We start from the raw sequence: 14,137 nt of genomic DNA on the forward strand, positions 1-14,137 counted from the left end.
TCAATTTCAGGTTAGTTGGTGAGAAACTATCATCCTCATTGTGTTTTGAGATTTATAAGCATCCACAAAAAGAGATTACGTCCCTTATATCTATTCATCTATTATGTAAGAGAGAGAAAAAGACCCAATCCTCAGTTTGAAAGCATTAAAAGTTGGATTTGTACCCAAAGTTCAAGTAATGGAAGCTCTCTAAACATTAGATTTGCAAAATGGACAACATTCTATTCATAAATCTGAAATCTACAGCCATCTTACTAAGACTAAAGTCAGACCAGCAGAGTTGATGCAGCAGGAAGTTCTCCATTTATTTAACTATGGGTACTGTCAGAGCTATCAAAAGGGTATTATCTGCCACTTCTTTTCCTTAAGAGGAAGTTTACGATCATGATTTCAGAGTACAGAATCAGAAGTCTACCCTTCCTTTCTCAACGGAGAAAGTTGTACTTTACAGTGGGAAAATAACTCTGAGACAGTTTCCTTTACCTTCATTTCCCCAACTGTGGAGTTTCTCCTCAATATAAACAATAGCTAGTTATTAGGTAGATAAAAAACACAACCTAAAGAAACCTAAAATTGGTTGCAGATAAAACTAGTAATGCTATATACTGGAAAAGGCTTGTTAGTCAAACAGCTTTTAGAAGGCTACAGCCTCCTTTTTATTTTTTGTCCTAGAGAAAAATTAGAATTGAACATTTTTTTCGCCATTGCATAAAATAAGTTCACAAAAGGTAAATTATTGCAGGCTAGCCTTATAACCTTCTCCAGAAAGGAAAAAAACAAGCAAAGAAAAAAGCCCCAAAGCAACTCCCCCCTAGATATTCTAGAAAATGAAAAGATCTACTTATTACTTCCATATTAATGCCATTAATTATCTTATAGGATGACACATTGGAAACTAAATTATTAAACTTGAGAAAATGAGATTTAGTAAACGAACTGTTAGGTAATACCATTTACTAAGTGAGAAAAGAGAAAATATAAGCCTATAGGAAGCATACTGGTAGAGTTAAGCACCAGTCTTGCAGACAATTTTGTTCAATATATTGCTAATAGTCTTTGAGCAAAATGTAGGAATGTACTCATGCAGTGCATTGAGGACATGAGGTTGGGTAACTTTATGAATATAGAGGGACTGTAGGACCTAGAGGAAAAAAGATGGGGAGAAATTCACTAGTATAAAATTGACAGTCATACACTTCTGAGCTTCCTTCTGGTGAAAGATAAGAACACATTAATTAGAAATTAAAAAGTAGGAAAGACTGCAGTATACTAACTGATTTTGTGTCTGACCACAAGCCACCACTATGAGAAAGCCATAAGCAAGAGAGGAGAAGGATATAACTACAGCTCACTTGTGTCTCAGAGAATCTTCTCTAGACCAAGAGTAATACTCATACTATTAAACCTAGCAAAATCCAAACAGTGCAGCGTGCATAATTCTGGTCTACCATATTCGGGAAAGAAGTGGAACATGGAGGAGCACAGACAGGAAAACCACAAATTTTTACTGCTAAGAGTGAGGAAAAACTTGGCACTCTTAGTCTAGTGAGACAAAAGCTGAAAATGGACAGGATGAACATCATTCAAATGATAAGTACTGGGCATGAAAAAATTATTTCAATCAAAACAGTATGTTAGCACAAAACAAAATGACTAATTTTAGTCAATTTATACCCATTATAGCAGCAATGTTTTGAGGTAGCTTCCCACTAGTTAAGGGGCCAAGGGGATTTTATATAAATTTGATCAGTTTATGAAAGGGATTATATGCTATAACAACTGTCGCAGTAGTAGTAGAGAGGACTTCCAGTTCTTTTCACTCTACTTCATATGAGAGATAAATACTAAGAGGGCTTATAGCTAGCCTTTAAGACCACCAGTGCCTGCTTTCTCTCTGGAAATCCAAATTCCTTTGAGCACACATAGGACGTCTTACTTTTCTTCAGTATCTCAGAGGGCATTTAGAAACTCCCAAAACCAGAAGAATAGCAGGGAACGTAATGTAAATGTGTATCTGACTGCTCAGAAGTTAAACTAGAAAGCTTCACTGCTTGCACACATGCAAAAGCAGAACAAAATGAACTGGTCAGGCATTAAACCCAAGTAATGAAAGCCTGAAGGCAATCCTAAACCAGTATTGACTATACAACAACTTTTGTCAGATTTTATTTGGGGGAAGAATAAGGTAGCAGGGGGCTGCATAAAGAATTTTAATTATATCATTAATTTAGCTGAATTATCTTCCCTATATGATAAATTTAAACTGCTACAGGAAGAAATCTCGCTGCACACAAAGAAAGAAAAAAAAAAAGCATGTCAGATGAAGTGTAACTTCATTTAAGATGTCCCCACTAGTGGGAAATTGTAACAGCTATATGATACCTGGAACTGTCATTCTTATTACATTACTACAAAAACCATTACATTGTAGAGGCAACATAAGGTGCATGAAGAGAGGCTTTTCACAGCTTGCTCTTCAATCACTAGATAGTAATGAACATTGGCTTTGCAGTGGAAATTACTTCTGCCATTAGATATTTATCTACAATTACTTAGTATTGCATGGAAAGTTAATGGATTAAGACAGAATCTGTATATATTGGCTTTTTCATAAAAACTGTCATTTACTGAGCAGAATTACTCGTGCTATGTAATAAGCAACCACTGACTGTTCTTCTTCTCACTACTGACAATGTGGTGGCTTATTACTTTTTTTTTAACTGCAAATTATTCAAAACCTTTTCCATATACAACTATTAAATTATTTCTGATTTCCTAATGAATACATATTGTAATCCTTCCTGTAAAGGATTTGCATTGCTAGCGTAAGAAATTAATAGCAAGATAACACTGCCTTTGAACAGGATAGGGGTAAAGCTAAGGCATCTGACACTAGATTACATAACATCTAAAACAAGTTAAAAAGGTATTTTCTTAAGTCTAACAATAGCGATGTTGCTTAAATAATTATTACAGCTTTTAAAAAGTCCAAAAATTGAAATTAGCGAAACAAGGTATTAAACCAACTATACCAAATTAGGGGCTAAGTTTACTGAATGATCAAACAAGTATGTACAGCTGTTTATATTTTACAAGAAAAAAATACACAAAGCTTACTAAATGCATCTTTCATTAATGACAACTAGTAATCTACCTTTTTTTTTTACTGCCGTACATACTGTTATTCAATCACCAACAAAAGGAAAAGAATTACAGAGTTTCTCCTTCAGAGAAAAAGAAGCAAGAATGAAAAACTTGACACATCAGTCTTAATGTATATACTACAGACAAACACAGCATTGCTGAACAACAATAGTTAAAAGCTCTTGCTTTGCCAAAGTAAGAAGATCTAAAGTATAGTTGATAGAAAATGTAGGTCCCTGTATCCTGTACACAAATTTATGAACTTTCTGTATTTATGACTACAGGGACAATAATAAAAAATTAACTGCAAATATTTAGCACTGGGGTATTCAGCAGGCAACAAATAAGCATAAGCAGGTATTAGATCTGTAGAAGCTTGCCTGGCTAGGAGGGAGAATATAAGCTATACATATCTCACATATAGGCAAATTAGACTCAGCCATCAAGCTCTTGGCTAGTTGTCAAAGAACAACTTATTTTAATTAAGGCTATGACGCATGGGTTTCTAGAACTTCCATTAAAAAAAAAAAAATGCATTTTGCCCAGCAATAGTAGAGATAAGTATTCCCCTAACCTGTGTCCTGGTCCTCCTCGATACCTTGCCCCTGGGATCAGAACAGGATCATCATCACTATCATCAGTTTCTTGGAGAGCTGAGGTCCTGGTAGAGGACTCATCTGGAGTTGCAAGCCCTGAGGATTCTGGGTGTGGCTGAGGTTCATCGTTTGCAGCAAGCGAGTTGGCAGTGGATTCAGTACTTTGATTTGAAATTTCTTGATTCGCACTTTTTTCACAGGAGGCTTCTTCCTCTCCATTTCCAGATACAGCGTCAACACTGGGGCCTTTTTCATCTGGTTGGATTCCAGAATGCTCAGGACCAGGTTTATCTGGTACAGCAAACAGAAAATATTGGGGAAAATAAGTCACAGCATTAATGATTATAGCCTATTTTAGAAAACATTATAAATGGTCACAGAAGTTAAATTATGCATACTGAGTTTATATTGGAAATTTCGATTTTCATTCTCTACTTCTTCATATAACTATATTTGAAAGAGTAGAGATACATACTTGCTTCTGTCATCTCTACAGTTTCTTCTGTAGTTTTCAGTTCTTCAGCACTTGCGTCTTCCTTGTGAGATTCATCAGGAACTCCTGAATTAAACAACTTAATATTAAATCACATGATTTCATTTAGATGCACATCTATAATGCAAACAAATCTAAACAATACTAGCACTCCTAGATCAAACCAATCAAAGCAATTCCCTCCAAAGTCCACATGTCACTTTACTGAAATCTCAGATACTAATCACATAAAAGTCAGTATATACAAACCTATTTAGTTGCCCATGTCAATACATTAACAGAGAAGAAAGTATTTCTTTCTTGTTCCTTAATATACTTAATATCCTATGCTGTGAGAACTTTAGCTGCAAAAATAGCATTAATACTCTTGAAACAGATGATCACTTACTGAAAACTATTATTTCTGAAGACAGAAATTAAGCTATCCCGCTATTAAAAGGGATTTTTTTTAAAAAAAACATTTCTCTGGAAACAGTCATTTGACTTGACTGCCCTTTTGGCAATGAATTGAGCAAGACAACCACATATAACAAAATACAGTGAAAGCTTGAAAGAAATGTAACAAAATACCTAGCATTCATTTATGACTGCAAAGTGCAGTTGTTCTATTTTTCGATACAAATCGGGGCAGAATATGTCCTTAAGAAAAAAGAACAAGGGTTTTAGAACTAAAGACAGGATAAGTTAATTTTGTTTATATTTATTCAGAACTATCTCAGGTTGGTATCTTTTTCTTTCCTAAAAAAAAAAATCATGTTCTATTATGGCTGTATTCTGCCTTCATATGCATGTGTACGAGACTCCCATTGTGTTCAATGGTAGTCGTGAACATACGAGAGCAGAATTTTTACCTTAACATTGCAGAAATACCACTGTATCTTACTTGTTTTTTCATCTTTAGGCCCTGACTCTTCTGAGGCTTTTGTTTTTATAGCGTCTTCTTGGCCTTCAGTTTTGCAATGATTTCCACTCCCTCTAGAACTTGAATTTGTGCTGCTCCTGGCAACATAACATGTAAAAAAAAAAAATTTAGAAATAATGTAAATAGATACGATCATTGCAATAGCACAGCCTGACCATCATCGTTTTTCTCATTGCAATCTCACAATTCAATAGCTCCTGGCAGCAGCTACAACTAACAAACCTTCACAGCAATTTCAAAATTCTCTTTTATTATGTCCATCACCACTCATCCCACACTACTCCTCTGCATCACAGAACCCTGTTCTCTCCTTCCTATCTTTTTTTTTAAATCTTTAAAGGATTTCTTCATTGCTTTTCAAAATACTGTGAGAACTCAAAAGGATTTGCTCTCTTTCACTATTTACACATTTTTTACATGTATAAATGATCGGAGATCTTATTAAAGGTATTACAAGCTGTCAGCCGAGCACTAACACATAATCTTATCCCATCCAATTAAAAAACTGATTTAGATAAAATTCTGCAGGTTCTTCACCATTAACTGTCATTCCTGTACCTTTTGAGGCATGAACTTCCGATGTCGGCTTTCAGTCTTCAAAGTTTTGTTATTTCTCAAGATTTACTGTAAGCTGGTACTTGAGATTTACTCCCCATTCACGTTTAGATAATTATTGTGGAACACCAATTTCTGTTTACAATAAGGAGAACTATTCCTCAGGAAATATGTAACACTGCTGTTCTGAAGGTCATCAAAACTAATGTTTTTAGACTCTCTAGAAAAGACCTTATTTTAGGAAATACAAAAGCCTTGTTCCTGAGCTCTCCCATTCTCTCCTGTCCCACATATGTGTTGTGGCCTCAAACTTAGGCAAATCGCTGGACAAAAGTGGAAACAAAGATAAGTTATGAGAATTGTAAGCATGATTCTCAAGAATTTAGACTGTTACAAGTCTCTTCTTACCTGTGTATGTTATTACTGAACTATTTCATATGCTACATTGCTAGAAGCAGCACAAATCATGCTTAGTCTAGATTCTCGAGAATCTAGTCTAGACTTCGGTACTTCTATTTTTTACATTAAACATGAGAGCTTTTACTATCTTGATAGCAACAGAGCAATAGTCTGTTTCATTGCTGTACTGGATTTGGAGTATATAGAAAATTTTTGTTAGCCCTGTCCTGGTTTCGGCTGGGATAGAGTTAAATTTCTTCCTAGTGCTGTGTTTTGGATTTAGTATAAGAAGAATGTTGATTACACACTGATGTTTTCAGTTGTTGCTAAGTACCCTGCTAGTCAAGGACATTCAGCTTACATGCTCTACCAAGCGCTTGAAAGGCTGGGAGGGAGCACAGCCAGGACAGCTGGCCCAGCTGGCCAATGGGGTATTCCATACCATGTGACATCATGCTCAGTATATGAATGGTAGGCGTGTTCCAGAAAGTAGCGATCGCTACTTGGTTATTGGTCAGCATGGGTGGTGAGCAATTGCATTGTGCATCACTCATTTTGTATATTCTATCATTATCATCATCATCATCATTATTATTATTATTTTCCCTTCCTTTTCTGTTCTATTAAACTGTCTTTATCTCAGCCCACAAGTTTTTCTCACTCTTACCCTTCCGATTCTCTCCCCGTCCACTGGGGGAGTGAGCGAGTGGCTGTGTGGCTGCCTGCCGGGTTAAACCACGACAAGTCTTTACAGTATTTCTTCTAAATCAAGAATTTTCAGCATAGTTTCTGAATGGACAGTCAAGAAGGGTACTGCTAGACACCAAGTCGAGGATTTTTGCTATTTCATGCATCATATGATATAATCACTTCTATGAACTTAATCACAGTCTAAGAACTAAGATTTTTTTTTTTTTGACTCTTAGCAATCTACTTCCTAGCTCAATGCTAATTTACATTCATGTATTACTCTGCTTTAGTTTTTACTTCAATGTTATTTTTCACACCAGCAGTTACACGAAAAGGATGTTTTTGAGAGAGCAAAAGAACACCCTGTGCTTTCGTTAAATTAAGCCCTACTATCTGCTTCCATAGCAGGTTTTCCGTTTCCCCAGTTCTCCGCATAACCCTTCTTTGAACCTCTGCCAATTTGAATCAGTTTTCTCGAAAGCATGACAAAGATTGCACACAGCATTCTAAGTCACAAAGCAGAGTTGAGCAGCAACTCCAGTAATTCTCATCCTTGGCTGAAGTCTCCCAGCTGGTGACATCTAGGATCATACTTGCCTTTCCAGTAGCTGCGTTACATTGAGAATGAAGTGACTGATAGGTCCGTGTCTTCCTCCATTTCATTTTCACAACACTCCCAACTTTCAGATTAGGTTTTTGTTATTTGTCCTCAACTGCATCATTTTGTTATATGGAATATACTTCTGTTATTCCATTCTTCGGTACAATGTTTTTAGTTAGCCTCTGAACTGACAATGCCTTGCAACTCTGTCCCGCTAGAAAACGCTTTTTTCTCTCACTACCCACACTACACTGCCCACTACAAAAGCTCAATTAAGTTAGCTTACACTATGTTCAATTTCTTTATTGATCTATCTGTCCCACCTTAAACGGAAGTTCAACATGCGGCAAAGCATCAAACACTTTCTGGAAATCCAGACAGTTTCTCTCTATTACACCATGTATGTTTCTACAACCCGTTATTCTGTCAAATAAAAGGTATTGAATTATGCACATTCTAGTTCCCATAATTTTGGTTTATTTCCCATGTACTGCTTGTTTTAACATGCCTTTCTACCAGAACTGTCCTAAAGCCTTGAATATTGCTACCATTAGTCTTAAAAGGTCATGATGTTTAGCTCTTCATTCTCCTTTGGTATTATATTTGATGTTTGTCATTCACATGGTGCTAACCCTTAGCCCAAGAGATTTGTTAAAATACTTGCTATTAGACAGGATATATAAGCGAAATTAAGTTTTAGTAGTTTTCACTTAGTCTTTACTTCCCCAGTTGCAGATTTTTGTAACAAGTAACTTTCCTGTCCCTCATCTCCATTCCCTGTACACTCTACTTTTTCTTAATATTGTTTTTGAGGTAGTTGTTGATTCAAATCTTCCATCTTCAGAATCACTTATATCATTAACTGTTTGAAGTGTAATGCATTTTTCAAATTTTGTTTTAAAATAAACACAGAAACAAAGTATTAATGTTGTTTAATAAAATTTGCTTTCTGTGATACAGTGGTAGTAATGTTTTATTATTACATTAAAAAAAACTCACTAGGACAAATCAACAAAACATTTCCTGATGCTCTGTTCCTCTTGTGAAATTTGCCTATCTTAAAACATTAAACAAAGATGACTACAAAACTAAATGCAGAATTAGTTAAAAGCATTACAGCAAAACTAATTCTTTCAAAGCTTGCTGGATTTGGACTCTAAAGAGAAATACAGTCTGACAGATTGTTTGAACATAATTGTCATGTTACATTATGCCCAGTATTTTAGATTCACATGGGCAAAGTCTTCATTCTTGTGAAAACACACAGACCACTGTCTAAAGTTTCCAAACTGCTATGGGCAAGGTGTATGTTTTATGTCTAAAGCCACAGCACTTGAGAGTAGCTAAATGTGGTGGGTTTTTTTTTCCCCAGTAACAAATGCCAGCAAGCATTTCTACTTACTGTCTTCTACAACGATTTTGAAAACATAAGCAAAGGAGTAGAAGTAAGAGGAGATAAAATAAGGATTGTGGTTGTTTTGAGAGATCCTGAGATGCTCTAGCGATAGACTTCGATACAAAATGGAGTAAGTCAGGCCAGTTAGACAGTATGCGTTCATTATCTGAAAAGGATGCCATCGCTGTAATATCTAAGCACTCCACAAAGTTGATATCTTAACCATATGCATTCATCAACACTCCTCAGACACAGAAATACTAATTTCACTGTTTTACAACTTGGGAACTGTGCCACAGAAAGGCTAATTTGCAGAATACCATATGAGAAGTCTGGTAGAGCAGAGAATTAAAACTTAAAGCACTAGCCCCTGGACCACCTTTCCATCATTGTACTATCCTGCTTTAGTAAGTGGACTCTAATATTATACTAGGGTTTGATGAGCATTGCGTGTTTCAAATTATGTTACCATTAAAAAGACTCACGATAAATATCACAAAAATACCTCTTGCATAAATTTCATGTTAAAGTATGACTGTCTTTTACATTCTGAATGCTTAAGGACTACAGCCATTTCAAATTTTCTATATACACCTAAAAATATACATATACCATACGGAAAAAATAATTTATCTGTATCTATGCTAGACAAATGTTAGTGATATGTGCTGATCAATAACCAGTCAAAACCAAAATTAACTTCTTACCACTCATCAGTGAAGTCCAGTTTTATCGTGCTTGTAGTCGTTCCTTCTGTACTGTAGTGCAAACTTAAAACTGGTTCACCTGTTCCTGTTCGTGGTTTATCACTCTCTGTAAATATGGGGTTGATAAAGTTTGGATAGGCATCAGTAATATACATAAAGCTGTTATAATTCTGAAGATTCATTTAATTATCCTAACAAAGGCCAAATGTGGTAGTAACACGTACAATGTCTATTTAAGATCTCTTACAGCCCAAGCAAAAAGTTAAAAAGTTTCAGAGTAAACACACCAAATTTGCAATGCTTTAAAAATGGCCTAAAATTATTTGTATTTATAAGAGCAAACAAAGAAGATGCTGTCCTTCAACATGCAGGTAAATAAAATTGCAGATAGGTATGTGTACACAATATTATCCTTTATAAGCAGATCCCTTTTCTATCAGGTATATTAATAATAAGAATAAAAAATGGGTTTGGAAGTGGTGTTCAGTCTTTTTTGCCTCAGTCAATCCACATGAAAAAAAGATGATGATATCTAGACACAATCAGTGGTCTAAAAAAATCACCACCCCCTTTACTTTTTTTCCCACTTAGAACCCAGTCAACTACCAATATCCTTAGACCTGCTGTAACTTGTCAGCTAGTTGTCATAAAAATACCATAAATTCATGTTCTGAGAGCTTCGGGTTTAAAAAACCTTTCTTATTATAATAACTGTAAGCAGGAGGAGAGTACTTGCAAAACAAACTATTCACGATGTCCAAAAGCAACAGAAGTGAATCAAATTGAAAACCACTGCAAGTCTGCCAAACATTTGCTGCATATATAGTTTTAAGGATGTTCAGTGGGCTCCTTCAAAACAGAACAGCTCAATGACATCCATCCACCCACCACCCTTGAGTAAAATTCATGGTCACAATCTATCTGTATGCATGGCACAATTGCCATTAATACTGAAGTTGGCCTTGGGCAATACTAAAAAGTTAATGGAAAGTACCATCAGATTAAGCCTCACTACAGAGGTGCCATTCTCTCAGAACTCAGATGGGAGAGTTTACTTAGTATTAGGCACCACTCAAATGACCACTAAATAGCCTATGTAGTCTTGCTTTTCATGAATGCTGAGCTTTTTATCTCAGGACTGTTTGGACAAAACCGTGCCATATTTTGTTTGGATTATAGAGTACAGAAATTTGACTGTAAGTATACTTGCAGTATTGGCAGCAGACTGACACTTATAATAAAGTAAAAGCTTCAGATCATCTTTGGGTAAACATCAATTAAAATCTAATGTTCAATTCAAGTACAAACCTACAAATTCCCCCACTAAAAAGGCTATTAGTAAAACAGTAATGGCTACAATACTGCACAGGATATTTATTTCAGAAAATACAATTAAGTTATAGGAACTATGAAATAGTACATAAGACTTTAACCTGACGATCAATGCTTGTATTTTTAAACTGCTGACAGGCAGAAGCCCACCCACAGGATCAGAGCAGTGATCAGCTGCTCCACAGAACTTTAAATATGTATTTCTACATATTCTGAAGAGAAATTAAAAAAAAACAAACCACAAAACCCTGTAAGAAAAATTAAAATATTTTTATGTGAAAGAGAAGTAACCAATTACAACCATAATCCTAATCATACATAAGGCATGGGCCTCATCCTATGCGAAGAAAAGCTCATAGCCTCTCTAAAATAAAGGCTACAGTTACACTTTTGTTAGAGTGGAGCAAGGATAAAACTGATCAAAAGCAAGGTTTCCAGTTCCTGAAATAAACTGAGAAAGAAAAGAAACAAATCTAAGAAAATATTTTATAGTGGCATATATAGATATTTTGAACAAAAATGGCATGCTTTTTCTTAATTAAACAGGTGCTTTCTCCATTTTTTGACAAGCTATCAGCAAGCATCTCTTAGTATAGAAGTCTGTTCAAACTTTGAGCATCCCTTCCTAAGCAAATACTGATCGTTCCAACATACTGCACAAGCCATCAGGAGCTGGACACTGAAAGAGTAAAAAATGACATAATTGGAGAATTCTTTACCTGCTTTGTAATAGGCACAGACAAGATATATCTTTGAATGGGGAACTCAGAGAGGTAAAAACAGACAACTTACTGCCTTGAATAGTCCAAGACAACCACCAAACAATGACTATACTGTAACTTGATACTGCTATGCAACATTTGCTTCAGGACAAAACTAGTTAATATTACTGACCAAAGTAACCAAACATTGCCATCCTATAATGAACCTAATTGAATATTAGGCTTGTGTTATAAAGCTCTGATCATATTATCATAACAGTGCTTTCCTGTCTTAAAATCAAACATCAAAAAATTCAACCAAGATGCATAAAGTCCTCTGACTACACTTACTGCGGAAGCAATGCTCATTTATTCATGCTCAAAAAGTTGGAAGAATTGCTGTAGAGTTATCCAAAGAGGGCACTGACTAACTGAGAAATTATTTTTACAAATTTCTGGAGACAGATAGCTGTTAAACCATATTGTGTAATAGCTTTTTCTTAAATCCACAATAACATGAGCTACACTTTGGATCGGGTCAGTTTCTTTTTTAAACTAGCTTTAGGGCATGAAATCGACACTAATAAGAACGAGAAACTTTTTAAAAGACAGATGAGACAAGAATCTGATAATAAACTGCACAGAATTAGTTGTGTAGTTCACTATTTTATATTAAACTTAAACTGCTAATGAAAGCTGAATGGGAGCCTCTGTGAAGAAAGCTAATAAGCTTTGCCTAGTACATAAATGAACATTCTTTTAGAGAAGCCACATAAAATCCAGAAGTCATGAACTCTTTGTTTTCAAGAACAATATGATTGCCAAAGACTGACTAGATCAGAATGAAGCGCTGTTCTCTTTCACTACTAGGTTCATCTCATCAGGCCAGACCTACTTCTGGTCTTCATAAAAAATGAAAGGAAGAAGAGAAAAAGTTGTACAGCTTCTGTGACTTAGGGGAGTGCTATTGCCAAAACTGTTATCTGATTGCAAGCTCTAGTAGGGTAATAATTGCTCCAAGAGAAAGTTGTAGCTTGTCAACACCTTACTAAACTGTATTCCAAATTCCTCAAGAATACCTTGAAACTCTACTTAGATTTTACAGCCAAACGCATTATATTTTAAAGATACTATCAACAACTTGTAGTCTTAATTCATAAGCAACCCTGTCCTAGAACAGACACTCCCATGAACTGGTCCATTCTCCAGGTGCCTACAGGAGAAAGGTACTTTTAAACTACCACCCTTAAAACTGAAGACAAAATTTCATTCATAACCTTATTTTTAAAAAAAACAAACCCCACAACTGAAAGCAATATCCTTCATACACACTTTTTCCCTTAGAAAAAGAGCCTGTGCAAGTTTAACTTCACAAAGCTTAGGGCTTTTAACTATGAAGCGGTAAGCACATAAAGACAGGTTTACAGATTGCATTACCTAATTAAACTAACATTGTAAGGAACTTCCAGCTAGTTTCTCACAACTCAAATGCTGCCCTATTCACTAGTCTATTGGCAACCCTACGAGAAGAGGATAGGTGACTTTTCATGAAAAATTTCCCAAATAATTCCTATCCAGCACTAATCATGATCCCCTCGTAAGAAAATCAGCTTTATACATTCTGAAGATAGGTTTATATTCTGGGTGAAAACCAAAGAGAGTTACTTCTGAAGGGAGAAAAATTGATCCAAAGAGGAGAAAATACATGGTGTATTTCAGAAAACAGGAATTCAACAGGAAGGCTTAACACATGAAAATTCATCAGAAGCAGCTGAACTCGGAGGGAAGGGTGGACATTCCTTTATCTAGTGAGGAATACTGACTGAACAATGTTACACTGATACCAGTCAGTATAAGGCACAATGACGTCTAAGGGAAGACTGAACATCAAATAATTCTTTGGACCAGCCTAATCGATAGCCCAAGGCATACAACCTCTTTGCCTAGATGGTTCCTATACTAGTTAGGTGCAGTACTGCACTTTACCGAAGGAGGCAGTACAGACCACACTGTGCCTTACAATGAAGCACAGGTCTGAAATTCTTGAGCTTGCACCTGCAGAGCTCACTATAGATCTGGAAAGCTCTATATGCATACCAGCGCTCAACCAGTTCATCTGACTGGGAGGCAGAGCTAATTAGCTGGGACACAACACATGCCAATACAGTTTCAAGGACTTACAGTACTGTTTATGAGGAACTAACTCTGCCATAGCTGACGTATCAGCTTGTTCTGGGCCAACTCAAGTATCTATAATGTGGCACTGAACAATCTGGTATGGACATCACCATAAGGGACTACTAAACCCTCGCACCAACTTGCAAATATCTAGATCAGTAATCAGTATGGCTTCTGTCTCTGTCGGAAGCAGCATTAAGATGGTATGGGATGCATATACACATTTACACTTCAAAGTTACCAAGCTAGTTCTCTGGCTTCAGGTTCCCTCTTTAATCATACCAATTCAGGCAGTACCTTACAGTCATAACATTGCCTTTACACTACAACAAATCTAACAGCCACCCTCCATTACTACAATCACAATAAAAACAAACAAACAAGCAAGCAAAACAAAACCACAAAAATCCAGTGTAGATCACT

General features: G+C 35.9%; 1 protein-coding gene across 3 annotated transcripts in view; it reads right to left on the reverse strand.

The window, feature by feature from the left end:
- The window catches only part of DCAF6 (DDB1 and CUL4 associated factor 6), a 91,445-nt gene that overhangs the window by 18,988 nt on the left and 58,320 nt on the right, over positions 1 to 14,137 (reverse strand). For all 3 annotated transcript variants that reach the window (XM_075169611.1, XM_075169632.1, XM_075169621.1), the window contains 4 exons: positions 9,504 to 9,609; positions 5,117 to 5,232; positions 4,216 to 4,299; positions 3,719 to 4,031 (listed from right to left, as the gene is read on the reverse strand). In XM_075169611.1, the coding sequence (XP_075025712.1) occupies positions 3,719 to 4,031; positions 4,216 to 4,299; positions 5,117 to 5,232; positions 9,504 to 9,609 (619 nt within the window). The remainder of the gene's footprint in view (positions 1 to 3,718; positions 4,032 to 4,215; positions 4,300 to 5,116; positions 5,233 to 9,503; positions 9,610 to 14,137) is intronic.

The sequence above is a fragment of the Calonectris borealis genome, chromosome 1 (genome assembly GCF_964195595.1).
Source record: "Calonectris borealis chromosome 1, bCalBor7.hap1.2, whole genome shotgun sequence".
Taxonomy (NCBI): domain Eukaryota; kingdom Metazoa; phylum Chordata; class Aves; order Procellariiformes; family Procellariidae; genus Calonectris; species Calonectris borealis.